Raw genomic sequence first — 16469 nt, forward strand, 5'->3', positions numbered from 1 at the left:
ATTAGGCAAGGGAAAGTTTAGGTAATTGGAGAAAATGGTAGAGCAAGTGGTGTAGACAAATACATTGAAAGCAGCTGGGTTTGAAACTGCTTTATGCTGGGTTTTGCACATATTACAATTTTTTTTAAATCATAGCTCAAATGAACTGTCCAAGTTCAAACAGGACGAGAGTAGCTGTAACACTACCAAAAGGAAGTCTGATAACAATGTTTGAGTTCAACTTACAATACCATTTAAAAGGAAACAAAAGCTTTATATTCAACTTATAATACATTCCTATTTACAAGATAGGTTTGGCATGAGAAATATAATAATCTTTTTACAAATAATATGATAAATATTTACAAGCATTTATGGTGTCTCCACTTCTGAGTGGCGAAAGTCAGCTGGGAGTCCTTCCTCTGCCAGCGATAAACCTGTTTTACTAAAAGGATGCCCTCTTCAATGTTCCCCACAAGGAGATACACCATGGGACGGTGGGTTGGAGTCATCCTCTCTACACATTTTTCATTAATTAGCAGCCACTGTTGTATCATGCTCTGAGTTTCGTAGGGCAACAGTGAGCTCTGGGTAATGAATTCCACCTGGCATTCAATGTTATACTCTTGGTCCTCAAATGCTGCTCTCTTCTTGGACAGCTTTACTTTCACTGCTAAGAAAACAGGAAAAGGAAATGCAAGTCAGACCATTTCCCAAATGCAATTAAAAAGAGTACCAGTGAAAACAGGCAAATTCCTAAAAAAAATTATCATAATTTATGTTGACAGAGTATGGTGAGGCCTTTTCCTGCTGAAGTTTAAAGCATTTTGAAAAATAAATTTTATGTAGTAAAGCCTTGTTTTTTTTAATTGAATTAGGTGACTAGGAGAAAATATTTTCACAAGGGTAAGTAATTTATTTTTACCATCACCATGTTATGCCAGACTTCAAGTAATTACATATTGTAAGCTGTTGATCTTATTCTTGTATGACAAAACTGCCCAGCAACTGCCCAAGCAATTTTCCTGACACTTACCTTGTGGAATCCCTAGGCAAAAATGGCTTGCTGATACCACCCTTTTAGATATTCTCTTTTCATTATAGGCATCTACCTACCCCATTTGACTCCATCAACATGACATTTGTCTGTATTTCTTGATCTAATGCCAGCCAAAGTTGCTGAAAGTCTTTGCATTGCCATCATAGGCTTTTCAGGAAGTCTCTAGGGCAAACTCTACTCATCACTCCAACAAGACAACAGGAGGTAAGAATTCCTTCTACTGATATGATTTTCTGAGTCTCCTTCTCACTAAGTTAGGTATCACAAAAAGAAAACTTGTTCACAAAAATAGCAAAGATATACCATACAGTGGTAAAACATTAAAGCTTTACTTTCTGCTTAAATGCTAATAAAAGGCAAACTTGCTTATTTGGCTGCATTTGACATAAATATTTTCCATAAAGCATGTTGTAGCCAACTAGACCAGAACAGCTATTTAGTTGGAAACCAGATCATTGATAAATCTTTCTTGCACAATAAATCCTCCTTATATTTAGATTAAAAATAACTTATTCTGAAAATCAACCTAAAGCTAACTTAGCAGCCAAACTCTTAATCCTTTGAAATCCCTGCAGAAACTGTCAGTGATTGTAATCCTACTTTTAAAGCATTTAGAAGAAGAGTTGTTAGTCTCTTTAACATGAGGTACATCAGTAAGGACTTACCAAAGTTACTGTCACAGAAAACTTCAAGAACTCTTTTGTGTGTAGAGAATTCCTCCACTGCTGGGCAAGTCTGACAGGTAGGCTTTGGTAGGACTGATAAGAAATTACAAAGTCTCGTTGTTATCTTTTAGAAGAATTCGTTTTAGTTTTCTGCTGCCAAAGCTGAGAACCCACTGTTTAACCACAGAAATGACAGGCAAGGTACACATCAAATACAGGGCCAGTGATAATAGGTAAAAAGTCAACACACTTCTCTGAAAACAAGGCTAGAGATGAAAAGGAGTTTCATTTTCCATGTCCATTCAGCCCTTGTTCTGACTGACAAGATCAATTATCTGCAACAAATAAGGTAACAAATACAGCATAATTTTAACACAACTACAGTGGGTGGTAAGGGGTCAGGTGGCTGATTCTGTCAGTCCCTCTGGGTTCAGCTGCACTAAGCCTGTGAATACATATGAGTTTGGGTGTACTAGCAGCAACTTCATCTTACTCTTTTGCGTAGAGTTATTAAATGTGTGTGCATTTGAAGATTGGAACATTAGTGCCAAAATAACTCATGCTTCTTTAAGGAAAATCAGATAAAATCATTCCAATTTTCCTAAGCTGATCTGAGAACCAGTTTGTCGTACACATAAATGCGTCTGTGCTGAGGGCTATTGATAAGCCTATAGAGAGACCTCAGAACAATTCCAACACGGTGTGCTGCTGTGTGTGACACTGCCCACAGCCCTGCAGGGTGATGATTGCCTTCCTCCACCGCACAGCACAGCCTCTGCACGGCTGACTTCAGCACTGGAGCTCTGCTGCAGCTGGCACTGCCAGCGCTGCCGCTCTGCCACCCACCCGCATGAACAACGTGGGGCAGGAAAGCTGCACTGGAGCGCACTGACAAAACCACGGCGTGTCTGGGAACAGCAGATTCCCAGGAACGCAGGGCACGGCCACCCTCCCTCCCCTCCGCATCCCGGAGCTACCTTTGTTCAGGTGTTTATAGTCCTTGGTAAGAGGTGCCAGGCACGTGTCCTCGTCGCCAGGGAATCGATCGCAGTCCAGGCTGGGCGGCCAGGGCTGCCCGTGGCACAGGAGCGCGGGGGCGCAGCTGTCCCGGACAGCAGCGCACATGCTCCTGCAGGGATGGATGAACCTGGGCGGGGGGAACAGGCTGTCACTTAGCTCAGTGGTAACAGAAACTACTGCAACAGCGATTCCTGGGCAAAGCACAGCATCCTTGCTGACATTTAACATCATTAATAATAATAATAATAATAATAATAATAATAATAATAATAATAATAATAATAATAATAATAATAGTAATAATGTAATTCCAGAAGCAGCAGCTGTGCAAATTATGCAAGCGGTCTGTGTAGGGACTGAGCTTACAATATTTAGTTATGATTTTAAAAACACATTTATGGCAACCTGAGGAAAGCTTCAGTATGAGCCTGATTCTACTCACTGTAGATGCTTCAACCCTAAATGAATAAGAATAAAGTTCAGCTGTAACAAAATAAAACATACCCTTTGACAATACCATTCATATCCCCAACTAAAATTGAAGTGGAACAAGTTTTCAATACTTTTTTTTTTCTGATGAATACAAAAAAGTGAACAGAATTACTTCAGAAAAAGTGGAGATCACCTTTAGATGATGATAAACATTCAATTGATTTCATTCCTGTTCTGGCAAATAAAGGCTGGAGTTTTGTACTGTGCTGTGATACTTACGTATCTAAGCAGATGGGTGCAAACACGGAGCACAGGAACGTCCTCACGTGAGGGTGACACTCTGTGTGTACAAGGTGCTGCCAGGTGCTGGATTTTAGGATAACCTCTGCCATGCTTGTGTGTCCCATCAGGTTGGGAAGTCTCATTTCAGAGTATCCAATCTTGTGGCACATGCCCATCTCCTTGGGTATGACTACGCATCTTGTGGATAATCCAATGTCCAAGGCTGTTGCTACTCTTAGGAAACCATTCACGGCCAAAACAAGTATTTTTGCAGTCAATAACATCTTCCAGTGACTCCTGGGCTGCTGAACAGGGAGCTGTCAAACCACTCAAGTGCAGAGGCATGCTGAAAACCTTGTGGCTTATATATCCCAAGAGCTTGATGAACTGTTGGTTATCAACTGCTTATCAAATCACTCGAGACAAGACCAGGTCTTATTGCCTAATCAAGGGATTGTTGTGACAGCCAGGGAGGTGGAGAAAAAGTATAGATGTATTTTCCCCAAGGACACTGATTTGGAAGAGCCTTTCTCTCGTCCCACGGTGTCAGTGGCTGCAGCATGCTATGCAGCATATTAAACTTTTGACACCTGGAAGGTTCACTCTGCTTTCAAAAACAAATTAAGAGGTCCCCCAGAAAAAGGGTTGGGCAGACATGCTGTCTCCTGGGGCTTCTGTGTCTCCTTTGTTTTCAGACACTGCTGACATGACAGAAAAAAACAGCCCAGATTGACTTATCAAGTGAAAATGTTTTGCTTGTGCTAATGGCCCATGTCTCTTCCACAGTTTTACAATGTAGAAGAGGCACTTTCTTTTGTCAAGCACTGTAAAAGAGCAAGACGTCTGCTATTAACCGCGTATTTTGACTGGAAATTTGGATTCCTATTCTGTGACATTCTAAAGGCCTCAACTTCTATTAATTTTAATAGATGCCTGAAAATACAGAATTTAATTTGTAGCACTGTAGTGACTATCAGTATTTATTCAGAAAAAAAGCAGTTGCACATTTTTCTTATTTTGAATGAAGCTGTCTACATTTTAAAAATGCTCAAATAATGCAGCATTTCAACTATTTATTAATAGATTATAATTATATTAAAGTGTATGAAAGCAGATTATACCAGATGTGTACTTTTTCTGTTCATAGCACAAAAAAATGGTGTTATCACAGTTGTACAGCTCTTTGCTATAGAGAAGTTGGGAACTAATTAAGATAAAAAAGGATCTGATAATGCATAGGTTACCTATTATGAATAGAAAAATCAGATTATGAATTTTAAAAGCTGAAGATCTAAACAAAGCATTTTGTGGAGTTTTTTCTTATTTTATGAAAATACTTTTTTTTCCCAGTTAATTATGGGTGTTAATTTTTATTTCCACACCTGCTTGCATGATTTATTAGCAGAAATGTTTAGCTATTCATAAGTTGTAGTTGGATCTACTGTAAAATATCTGTCTTGGATATTAGACTAAAATAAGTATGTTCATAATGGTGTATCACCTAGTATTACTGATGCTTGATTGAAATGCATTTTTTCAGAAACTATACCTTTTTGTGCTTATACTGAGATGTAGCACCCTTAGACAATGCATCACATAAAATTTACATGTTTATACTTAAAGATTAGGTTACTAATCTTTGCATCTTTGAAATCAGAGACAACACCCTACTGATTCCTACTTAGCTGCCTTCTTTACTCTGAGCTACTAGTAAAATTATAGTATCTGTTTAAATAAGTAGAAAAAAATGACAGCATACAAGGTCCCAGGAACTAAAAATTTTTTAAAAACAACTCTCAGTTTTTATTCTCATGCTTTGTTGCCAGAATGGTGTTTTTTTTCCCCAGCAAATGTGGCTCTGCTGTATCCCTCACCTCACCTCAAAGCACAGGAGGTGAATACCTAACCTGTCTTAGGCCTGATGATAGCTTCCCTTTGACAGGTGCTCCATGTATTTCTCAGGAAGTTAGACCTGCAGTAAAAGTCCCATCCTTGCTACATCTATGCAGGTATGTGTGCAGGGCACACTTTCACACAGCTCCTCTTGCTACCAATTTGCAGTGAAACGACTTCACATAGATGCTTAACCCAAGGAGAGGCAGGTCCAGGCTGGGCCAACTGCACAGCCCTTCATCTTGTAATTTTATGAAATTAATCAAATTCCTCTCTGTCTCCAATGACATTCTTCTGTAATACTTCTCTCATCTCATTGCTATCTGAAAGTAGGTGGCAAGATCTCTGGTAACAAAGCTTTTCTGTTGCCTTGCACGTGGAGGATGGTATTACCTGCAGATTGGGAAATGGTATAAAACATAGAATAAGAAGGATTATTTGGTCTCTCAATTATTTAGATGTTTTTCTCAGTGACTGTCCCAACCTACAAGAAAACCTGATTCATCTTAAAACCTGACCCAGCGTTGCTGCTCCAGCTAACGGGGTTGCTGGGTGTCTAGCTGTGCCCTTGGTGCTGCCCTGCAGGAGGAGGAGCTGTGCCCTTCCTGGAGCCTTACACCAGCCCAGGCCTCAGCTGTGCTGGGCTGAGCTCTGGCTGTACCCAAAACCTTGGGGGCTGATTTGAGAGGTCCCCTGAACCGTGACTGATGGACGGAACAGAAGCAAGCATAGTTTGCTTGCACAGCATAGCACTTTTCACGTGTGAGACAAAGATCAACTAATATACCTATCCTGGCAAACTTACTCTCCATGGGAACTGTCGTAGAAATAAATAATTGTGTATCTCTGAGTCAGTTTCCTGCCAGGCTTCCCAGGGAGGAGGTCATTTATGAGCCACTGTGGAGCTGTGCTTTAAAGTATCTTTTAGCCTCTTAGAGGCATCCAACTATCTTTTAATGCTTTGCTTTTGGAGATCTGACTTTTGGTAGACTCAAGGGCTGAAGAATTGTCACCAGTTGCAAGAGAAAAATATGCCTAAATGCTTTTGCTGTACTGGGTCCAAGGGTGGTTCTGAGTGAGATCAATATCCATAAGTCAGTAATTTTTGATAGCCATCTTCTGTCAGGAAAGGGAATAATTTATGGGAGTTGCTGATTGTCTTCTGGAAGTGACTTAGTTCAAGTGGGTCAAATTTCTTACCCTGTGCTATTTTCAGTGTCATAATTTATTAAGGAATTCACCAATTTGACATCCTTTTCACTCCCGGGTCACTTTTAAGTAAGGGACAGTGCTTCGGTTCAGACTCAATTATTTTGATGTTCTTCTTGAGCTGTTGTTACCTTTGAACTTTGTTTGACAGGAAGCCTTTATAATTTTAATTTTGGCAGGAGTCTTGCAGAACAGTTATTAAAAGTGAGCATGCAGATTAGGTTGCCATTGGCTGGAGAGTGCTACAGGTCAGCAGATGTTGCAGAAGCATAACCTGCAGCACCCATGTTGCTGTGCCATAAATTCTCCTCTTTTTTTGCAAACACTCAGCTGCTCATTTCACAGTGGGGAAAAAACACCAAGCAAATATACACACATATTGATTTTGTGAACACAGTAAACTGTTTCACGGTTGGCACACTATCTAAACCTTCAGACTGCACAAAAACTGGTGGCTCAGTATTTCTGTTTGTAGTGATATATGTCTGTAGAGGGTGTTTGAACAAAGACTAACTAAAGTGAAAAAAAAAGATTATCATGGCAATTGCAGTGCCTGCATACAGTTAGAGATCTCAAAATCTGGAGTCCAGCTACTGCTCTTTGAGACTTCTGAGGAAAGCCGTGTGGTGGTTCCCTTAGCCACAGGCTGCATTTATTGTTCCTGGATATGAGCAGGGGACACCTGCTGATGGACCGTGATAAGAGGAACAGTGGCTGGAGGCTCCGTCCCTGCCCACCTCCGAGTCCTCTCCTTTGACTGTCACCAGGGAGACAGACGGAGATTAACCAGGAGCCACCCATCAGAGCCCAGTAAGAAACAGGATTGAAATTTTCTTCAAAGAAAGCAGGGGGTTGAGAGCAAATTTGCAGATGTAGGGATTTTTGGTTTTAATCTAAACATTTGTTGCAATATTTGGCTGGAGTCATTTTTAACTGGAGTCAATTGCAGAGATGCAAGGCTCCCAGACAAAGATCAAAGCTTGTAACCATGCAAGAAGGCAGGGGAGAGGTGGTCCTTGTTCTGATGAAAGCTTTGCTGAACTAACATCTTTAGTCTGCAGTGCAGGATTTACTTAATAACATTCCCTTTGCTTTATTAAAAAAATAATTAGGCCACATGTGGTATCTGTAACACAGCAGAGACAGAGTAATAGATGCCTTTGAATGCCTTTGAAAAGGCCTCATTAATTTATTTGTCACTAATGGCTTTAGCATTGGTTCAATTTTTAAAGGACAGAAATACTGTATTTCCTTATAAATCTGCAATGGAAATTGTTACAGGCTCAGTGCTTTGGCATGCTCAGCACTGCCCTTTCTACTGTCAGCTGATTAACTGAGAGGAAAGTTTATTTTAATAGTGAAAGAGAAATTCGATGCTTTGGGTGACTCAAACTTAGTTTCTGACTCTGCTGCATTTCTTCTGAAAGCTTTAACCCTGCTGCACTGTCCTGCTGCACACACAGATTGTCCTGGTGAACAATGATGTGGAGATACTGGAGTAAAACATGTTCAAATATGAAATGCTTAGATGATACAAGAGTGGGGAGAGGGCATGTAAATACCCACACAGATCCCAGGAGTATCACTCAAAGCACAAGGGTGGTGAGTACTATACAAAAATGGGGTAAGTAGCATTTTCTAAGTGGGGCAAGTCAGTCAGGGCCAAAAAAAGGACACAGTAAGATAAGGGGACTTGCTAAGCAGCTAGGAGCTTTGACATCACAATGTTCATTGAGCCATTCAGCTTTTGGAGGTCCTGCCCAGCAATATTTTGTCAATGCAAAGCGGGACAATTTGTGTAAAGTGATTTTAGAGGAAGAACTGAAATCCAGTACTGACTTACTAGTGGCACACTCACAAAATTGCATTTAGGCCATGTCAGGTGTGCAGCACATCAGGGCCTTGTGGTGAACACATTGGTTAAATGCTGTGTGAAGCTGTTTGCTTTCAAGGTGGCTGAAAATAGGCAAGAAATGCTGGCACAGTTGTTAAGAAAGTGGATTTTTGTTTTTCAGCTATAAAAACCATGGCAATAATATTGGTTTTGCTCCAGGCATGAGTAAATTCCAAATAATGGCTTTCAGGTGGGAGCAAAATACAGCCTGTCTGAATTGAGGGTTTTACACTATTGATCATGTACCAGATGAGCACCTTCCATAAACAGCCAGTAGTAATAGGCATTCTTCTTTGTTGTCCCCAGGTAAAAAAAAAAAAAAAAAAAAAAAAAAAAAAAAAAAAAAAAAAAAATTAAATGTCTTAGGGTATTTTTATTCCTTGGTTGGAATTGGTTTGCTGCTATGGCCAATATCTTTCTTTTTAGTCTTGAGTCAGTTTTACTGGATTTCAATTTTGTTTTGCTCAATCTCATTTTGTGAAAGAAGGACTATTTGACAAATGGAGTATCATGTATTTCAGGCGCAATTTCTGACACAGAAAAGCTCCTATTTTCTTTTAGACTTAAGCAGCTTTTGCAGTCTTTTGGCAAATGGGCTGATGCTGGTTTTCCCTCTATCAAATTTCTATCATAGCTGAGTCCCCTGTCATGTACTGTCTGTCACAAACAGCTCCAAATGAAATAAAAAGTGAAGTTAAACACAGAGCTCACTGAATTGTTTCTAAACCTCTGTGAACACAAGGGAATACAAGTAAGACTCGAACTCTTTCACAGGGAAACAGGGCAACAGCTGTTTGGGTACAAGTAAACATTACATACCAACTATTTGTAGTCCATTGAGAAAGTAAACATCGTCACCTTGTCTATTCCCCCTCCCCGATTCCTTCTTTGTCTGCGGTCTGTAGCCAACTAGTGATCATCAAGATAAGACAAAAACACATTAAGTCTTGAAAATCGTGTCTGGCTTCTAGCAGCCACTGGAGATAGCTCTATCAGCTAAACAAGTCAAACCCTGGGAGAGTGCTCTGCTGACTCCAGCACGCCTGGAGCCCATCCCTTTCAAGTCTCTCGGCAGCATTTCGCATTTAACTTCTGTGCATCCCCGCCACCCGCAGGAGATGCTCTTGGCATCTGACGTTTTCACGACACCCGGCAGGCCAGGCTTGGTGCACTTTAACACCATGGAAGCAGCAGACCTGAAGCCCCTGTATAAAAGGGAAACTTCAGCCTAAATACTTTGTTGAATAAGCAATATTTAGATAATTTCTGTAACGTTTCACAAATACACAGATGTGCTTCAAATACACGAATTAGATACAAATGGCCAAATCTCCCCTAAGCAAGATTCCCTTTGGCATTTGCGTAATTTTTTTCTTGAATAATGTAGATTCATTAAATTATTCACACATTCATAAAGTCATTTAGGTAGGAAAAGACCTTTAAGACCACCAAGTCCAGCCATAAACCTACAACTGCAAAGTCCCACTACACCACATCCCTAAATGTCACATCTGCATGTCTTTTGAATACTCCCAGGGAACATGACTCAACCCCTTCCCTGGGCAGCCTGTTGCAACACTTGATAACTCTTTCCATGAAGACATATTTCCTCATATCCAGTGTAAACCTACTTATAAACCTACTTAATGGTATAATGTAATCTCATTCCAGACACTGAATAAGTATTTAAATCTAAATAATCAAAGCAAACGTTCATGTTGCAAATGTTCTTGGTGAAACCAAAGACTTATCAAGAAATAGTCAAAGTAACACCCTGGACATGAATTTGAGCTTCTGATCATTAGAATCCTGGCAGCGTTTTGTTTTGTTTTTTAACAAATTTCTGTCCAAACCAGGATCCATATTGTTTTTAGGACTGTAGAATGGAATTTTAAAATTTCAAAAAGAAAAAATATCTTCTTGATAAATCCTAGCTTTAGGTTTCTATGTTAGTGTAGTTTTGGAAAGAAATTTATTATTTTGGGCTTTCAAACTAAAACATTTGCAAACTTTTTAATTCAAATACAGAGGTGTCTTACTAAACTCTATTGAAAACAAATAGTTGTGTCCTGAACTCTAATATGTATATAGACAATATTCAAAAACTTGGGATTCTGAGAAAACGTATTTTTAACTGTGGCAATTGCAAATTACAGGAGTAACTGCTTCACAAATCAGTGTGTCCATTCATAGGGCTTGGTATATAATTTTTACCTGACAGCTATACAAATATTTTATGGGAATATTATTTTCTGTTCTGCACCACGAACTATGTGCTCAAAGGCTAAGGATTACTCACTGACAGTGTGAATAATTTTTTTTCACTCTCCCTGTTTTAGATATTACCTTACCCATACCTTTTGGACAAGGATGACCTCAAAAGGGAGCCTTTGGAAGCCTTTAAGGCACCTTCCTATCCGGACAAAAGACACACTTGCAGCTTCCACTAATCTACCTTTTTTTCCAGTATTCCTCATGTACCAAGGAACTCAAACATTTTTCAAGGTTCAATGAATGAAGTAACTGCCCTTATGCGTTACCTGTTTTCACTACAAATGCTTAGCCAGATCACACCTCTGTGTGAGCAGTGAAGAATTTGAGAGACAGCAGGAGGGCAGCACTGTGGCAGACAACTGGCAGGTCCATGCCAGGCATTAGGTGGATCATCACGGGCAGGTCCAGATTTCAAATGTGATAGGGCTTCACAGACACCACTTTTTCATTTGAAGCTTTATGATTTTCTCTCTGTTATCATGCAGGGATGGTATCTCTGTAAATACTGTTTAAGTCTTTTTTCTGTCTGAGAATATATCTAGAACAGTTTTGTAGAAGTAAGTGGACTCTGCATTTTGTATTCTTACTGAATCTTTTTATATGCACTTTAATGGTGAATGCAGAGTGCTTTCCTGATGCTGGGCCTGAAAAATCTGTAAAACCTGAGCAATTGTTCCTTTAAAGACAATTCATATTGCCACTACCATTCTCACAGCAAGCCTGAGAGTTTCAGAATCAACCACTCCATCCCCTCCCCTCTGTTTTGTGAGACAGCCTCACTGGTATTTATGAAAGGCTTTAAATTCTCTGCAAAGGGGGAGAATTCAGTTTGAAAGAACCCAAAACCAAAAACCAAACAAACCACAAATCAGTCTTTAAAGAGAAAGCATAGATGCAATATGCCATACAAAAAGACAGGGAAGAAAAAATATCTTCTCTTTGTCTGAGCCTTGGGGCAGATGGCAGACTCCTTTTCCTCTGTGATGGCTTATGCTGCACACGTTGCCTCTGTTGACATCAAAGACATTTGTTTTCTATTACCCTATCTCGAAGAGAAATTCACTGATAAAGGAGTCTCCACCCTAATGATTAAACTCTATTTGGATTTCAATACCTGGGCAGAGCCCCTGAGCCAGCAGGCCAGGATTAGAGGGTTCAGACTTCATCACCCATTTGCTAATCTGGGTGCAGACTGTGGGGCCTGCCTGTGGAATGTTATGTCACTTGGTCTTCACAGCCCTTTACCTTCATTCCAGGGCAAACATTTCCTTCCACTGGAGCTACTGGGAAATGAAATGGGTTGAATCCATCCTAAATAGCTACACAATCAGTGGAGCTGAGTAAATAAGAAAAAATATAGAGCAATCATTTAGAAATAGCTCAAAATCAAACATTACCTAAATCTATGGGTTACTTCTAATTAGTATATGAAGCTCAGGGAGGCACAACCAGAGAAATAATTAAATTGACAGTTAAAGGCTGATGGGTTTTTTGGTCTTAGGATCCATTTTCATTCTCTAAATAGCATGAAGGGTTTCATGCTGATTGCAGTGATCAAAGATTGATATCTGTCTCCACAGGAGGCTCCTTTCATTATGGAAACCACAGAGAAGCAAACAGTTTAGAGGGGAAGGTATTTTGAAATTAGACTGGAGCATCCAGAGAGAAAGGATTTGTGATTGCAGCTCTAGTTTCCCACCATAAAAGGCACATGTTTGCCTGACAGCTTCCTCAGCTTTCTTCCTTTGCTCTTACATCTGTCTGATAAAAGTGATAAAAGCTATTGCCACTCCCCATAAGCCTTGTTACATCTACATCTCTACTACAGCATTACTAATGTTAAATGTATTGGGACAGGAGACCTTTGAATTGTTTGGTGAGGGAGAAAAGTACTTTTAGAAATATCCAAAGAAAATGCTATGTGTTTCTCTTCATGCTGAGTAGCATTTTTCTCCCTGATATCCTAGCAAAATGAAACAGAGGTACTGGAGTTACTGACAGACAGGTTTACCTGTCTACCTAAGGAAGGTAAAGACACTTTCCATAATCCATGCCTATACCTTGGAAGGCAATATTCTGCCTGTTTTGCTTATGCTGAGTGCTAGAATACAGCCTATTGATGTCAGTGTCTTATGGCAGACCTTAATGTCAGCAAAACTGACAAAGGTGGCCAGCATACACTGACCACTCTTGCACTCTTTTTGGTGAATTACCTTTCACAACGTTCTATAAAATGTTTGGTTTTGGTCCATGACGCTGAGAAAGCATTCAGTATGGGAGGTACTTTCCCTGACATAGGGTTGGCTCAATAAAGCAACCTCATCCTAATATCTTGGCTTCAGCAAGGGATGCTGCAGATGCATACGCCAATCTTTAAAGGGAACAAACAACTTCTGTCCCTGTGCTTCCTGCAGTCCTTACACAACAATTCTGTCCCAATATGCCGGTGGGAGAAGCCAGCCTGGGTCCATGGCCACACGTGTGAAGACATTCACTTGGCTACTTCTTCCTTTGAGGATTAGCTGTATTTGATTTTCCTGGTTGGAATACTGCTTGAGTAGATAAAACTAACACAGAAAAATGAGGGGAATTAGTGCTTCAAATTCTGCCTACTTCCATATTTTCATTCTTCTCTTTTCTAAGAGAAAAGGACCATTTGTGGTAGAGGCCCTTCACAAGCAGCCCTACTGTCATGCCCATGTTTACTAAGATCTAACAAGAAGAGAGAGATTTAGTCTTCTTCTTCCTAGCTGATCACAAAGGATGGGTGAACCAGCTGATGATGTCACAATACCATATCAGAGAAGATTTTATTAACCCTAAAGAGCCTTCAGGCATGCACTGGTATGAATTTGATACATTAAGGCAAGCCAGTGTGTGGGACACAGCAACGCTCTCTGCTTGCTCAGCTCAGCCCTTCAGCCTTCCCTGAGCATTTTCTCATGGGAAGTCAGGCTTACCCCACTGCTAAGATCTGAGGTTACAGCATAAAGGGAATTTCCCTGTACATAAATAATTTACATCTCAAATGACACTAATGACACCAAACACTAGTTAAGGAGAGCAATTCAAAAGCTGGAAGACACATAGCAAGTTCATAACATTAATCATATCAAATCCAGGTGGTCAAAACCACTAATCCAGCCATAAAAGCATAAGAGGCCATAAAACCTATTGAGAAACCTAAGGAAACTTAGTTAATGTTCTGTTTTACAGACTTGCAATCGCAATACTGAGTAGAAAAAGTAATCATAGCTATAGTGAGCTGCTCATTAAGAGAATCACACGTGTTTCATTGAGTCGCCAAATATTGACTCATTTTTGTATGGCCATAGTTTCACATCTGTTCTGGAAAATTCAGCAATCTGATTGCAAAGCATTACCAGAGTACTTGAAAGCCACATGGGAAGTCATGCTTGAAGTCTGTAAGGTGACATGTGACCTAGAGTTTATATATGTGCCTGATGACCTAGCCCTCCCACTCTGCCAGCAACCAGGACTTGATCTCAGTGTTCACAATATTCTCACTGCAGTGGTTTTACTTTTCTGATGAGTCTGATTGTTTATTTACAATATTACTAATGCCTTCCAAAAAAAATCTTCCTGCATTGTATTTTTTTTTTATTTAAAGGAAATCTGTCTCCCTTGCAGAAATGTTCTTTCCTAATAATTACCTTTTGCTCTAATGCATCATGTATGAAAGACTTCATTAATGATGTCATGATACACAAATGGAGACTCACAGCAACTTACAGTAGCTTTGCCAACAGCACAGAAATACGTATTCATTCCATTTATTATGGAGCACTGCCAACAAATCATTTCGACTTGACCATAATTTAATGTAAACCACTTTATCTAGGTCAGGGCAGATGGCAGGGGGCAACCGGGGACAGCCCCAGCCTGGGTGTGGGGCACCTCCCTGGGGATGGGGACAGGCCAGACCGGGACAGCAGCCTGTGAGTGGAGGTGGTTTGGTGGGACCCATCGTGGCCAGGGACACGGCTGCAGGGCAGTGAGGAGCTGCAGCTCAGGCAGGGCCAAGGCAGGAACTTCTGCTGGAAGCAGCTCCCCCACCAGGGTTTGCCCCCACAGTGCCTGCGAGCTTTCCCCCAAGATCACCATGGGGAAGGGGCCACCCTTGGCTGCAGTGGCTCTGAGCTGGCCCCCAGCCTCAGCATCCCAAGCTTCGTGACCTCCTGCAGATGCTCTCATAACCCTTACAGCAGAGCTCACCATCAGGCTTTCCCAAAGAACCACCTCACAAAGGCTGCATTGTTACTCTTATGGCTGGAGAACAAGAGACAAGAGATGACAGCCATATGCACCCATCAGTTTGGCTGAGCACAATTTTCCAGGCACTGCTGGCTCTGTGGCCATGTTAGTGCTAGTAAATGAACCATGCCTGCAGCACTTTGCTGGATCTATTGCTTTAGAGAAAACTTGAGTGAATATTTTTCTGATTACATTCCGTGGCCGTATTTTTTCTCCTTACAGTAGAGCACTACCATTTTTATGAAAAAAACTTGGCTCAAACCCAAAAATGTAAGGAGTTACATCAGAACAGCAAAATGCCTGGGCACATGCCAAAATTGTACTACTTGTCAGCAGGAACTATCATGTATAAATAGGATTTTAAAAATGCCTAAAAAAACCTGCCATGGCCCAGGGTCCTGTGGACTAAATGCCCATGGTTTTCCAGGCAGTACAATTTTACTGTTATCAGCTGTGACATAACAGTGCTATAGTAATAGTGAATTTCCCATTAGTACCAGACTGAAGGGGATTAGGGGTTGGTATCACAAGTATCACTCTGACAGGAGCCTCACCGCTGCTGGCATCATGCAAACACAGCAAGAGAATTTACCTGATCCCCAGGAGCATGTGCTCAAAGGATATTGCAAGGCAAAACCAAGAATATTCTCAAATAGGACCTGAGCAATTCCATTCTTTGCATTTCATTTGTTTCACTGGCAGTCTATTTGGCTTCTCAAAGATAACAGCATATTCAAAATGCTTCGATGAAAGCTGTAAGAGCTGCATGCCTGGATCACTCTAACTTTGCTGGGAAATGCACCTCATTGCTTACTCATGAAGCAGACCACAAACTAGAAAACTCCTGGCTAGAAAAGTAACCCCATTACAGTGTAAAACAGCAGCAGACAAAAATGATGAATCATTAAAACACCTTCCTTGTCCCCACTCACCTCCTTGTGGGATGTTGCTCCTGGTAGCTAAAAAGCATACATCAGTCCCAGAGTTGCCTCAGAGCTGCAGATGGTTGCTAGATGAAAATACAGTTTTCAGACATTTCTACTCCACAGGCTACAAATGATCTGTGCACAAGAGCTGCTCATTAAGTGGTACTCCATGAAGTTTCAAAGAGTGTCTGTATGATGGAAGTCTTCCTCCCTTGATCTTTCTCCAACTCAGGCTTCTGAATTCTTACGAAGACTTAGGAGATTTTAAACACTGCTGTGCATTAAACTGCTTCTGGTATTGTTTGGCTTATACAACCAGTTGCCACCAGTTTATGCAGGAGATGGAGAATTAATCAGCAGAGACAGCAGGTGCTTTGAGCCCCTATTCTTTTCTGTGGTCCCTGCAGGGATCGTCAAAATACATGGCTACTTTATACTAAGATCCAGGGAATGATAGCATCTAACAGATGCCTCATTCTTTGAGAACTTCAGCTGTAACAGACCAGAAGCATCTGGTACTCACTTTTGAACAGCAGATCAGAAAGTAGGAAATTCAAAGA

At 40.7% G+C, this 16469-nt stretch overlaps 1 protein-coding gene across 1 annotated transcript; it reads right to left on the reverse strand.

The window, feature by feature from the left end:
• Positions 1-75: 75 nt before the first annotated feature.
• On the reverse strand, positions 76-3722 carry LOC135301272 (secreted frizzled-related protein 2-like). Its single transcript, XM_064421553.1, has 4 exons — positions 3436-3722; positions 2682-2851; positions 1705-1797; positions 76-652 (listed from the first exon to the last, which is right to left on the reverse strand). The coding sequence occupies exons 1-4, from the start codon at positions 3720-3722 to the stop codon at positions 342-344; spliced, it is 861 nt and encodes a 286-aa protein (XP_064277623.1). The 3' UTR covers positions 76-341.
• Positions 3723-16469: the final 12747 nt, after the last annotated feature.

This window comes from Passer domesticus, chromosome 5 (genome assembly GCF_036417665.1).
Source record: "Passer domesticus isolate bPasDom1 chromosome 5, bPasDom1.hap1, whole genome shotgun sequence".
Classification (NCBI taxonomy): Eukaryota; Metazoa; Chordata; class Aves; order Passeriformes; family Passeridae; genus Passer; species Passer domesticus.

What these genes read in the sequence shown, in the direction of transcription:
- LOC135301272 (XM_064421553.1), bottom strand. Translation starts at nt 3,722, where the DNA reads ATGTTATTGACTGCAAAAATACTTGTTTTGGCCGTGAATGGTTTCCTA. An exon ending in GCACCCATCTGCTTAGATAC is followed by an intron (nt 2,852 to 3,435) that starts GTAAGTATCACA and finishes CCCCCCGCCCAG; the next exon opens with GTTCATCCATCCCTGCAGGA. An exon ending in CTATAAACACCTGAACAAAG is followed by an intron (nt 1,798 to 2,681) that starts GTAGCTCCGGGA and finishes ATTTCTTATCAG; the next exon opens with TCCTACCAAAGCCTACCTGT.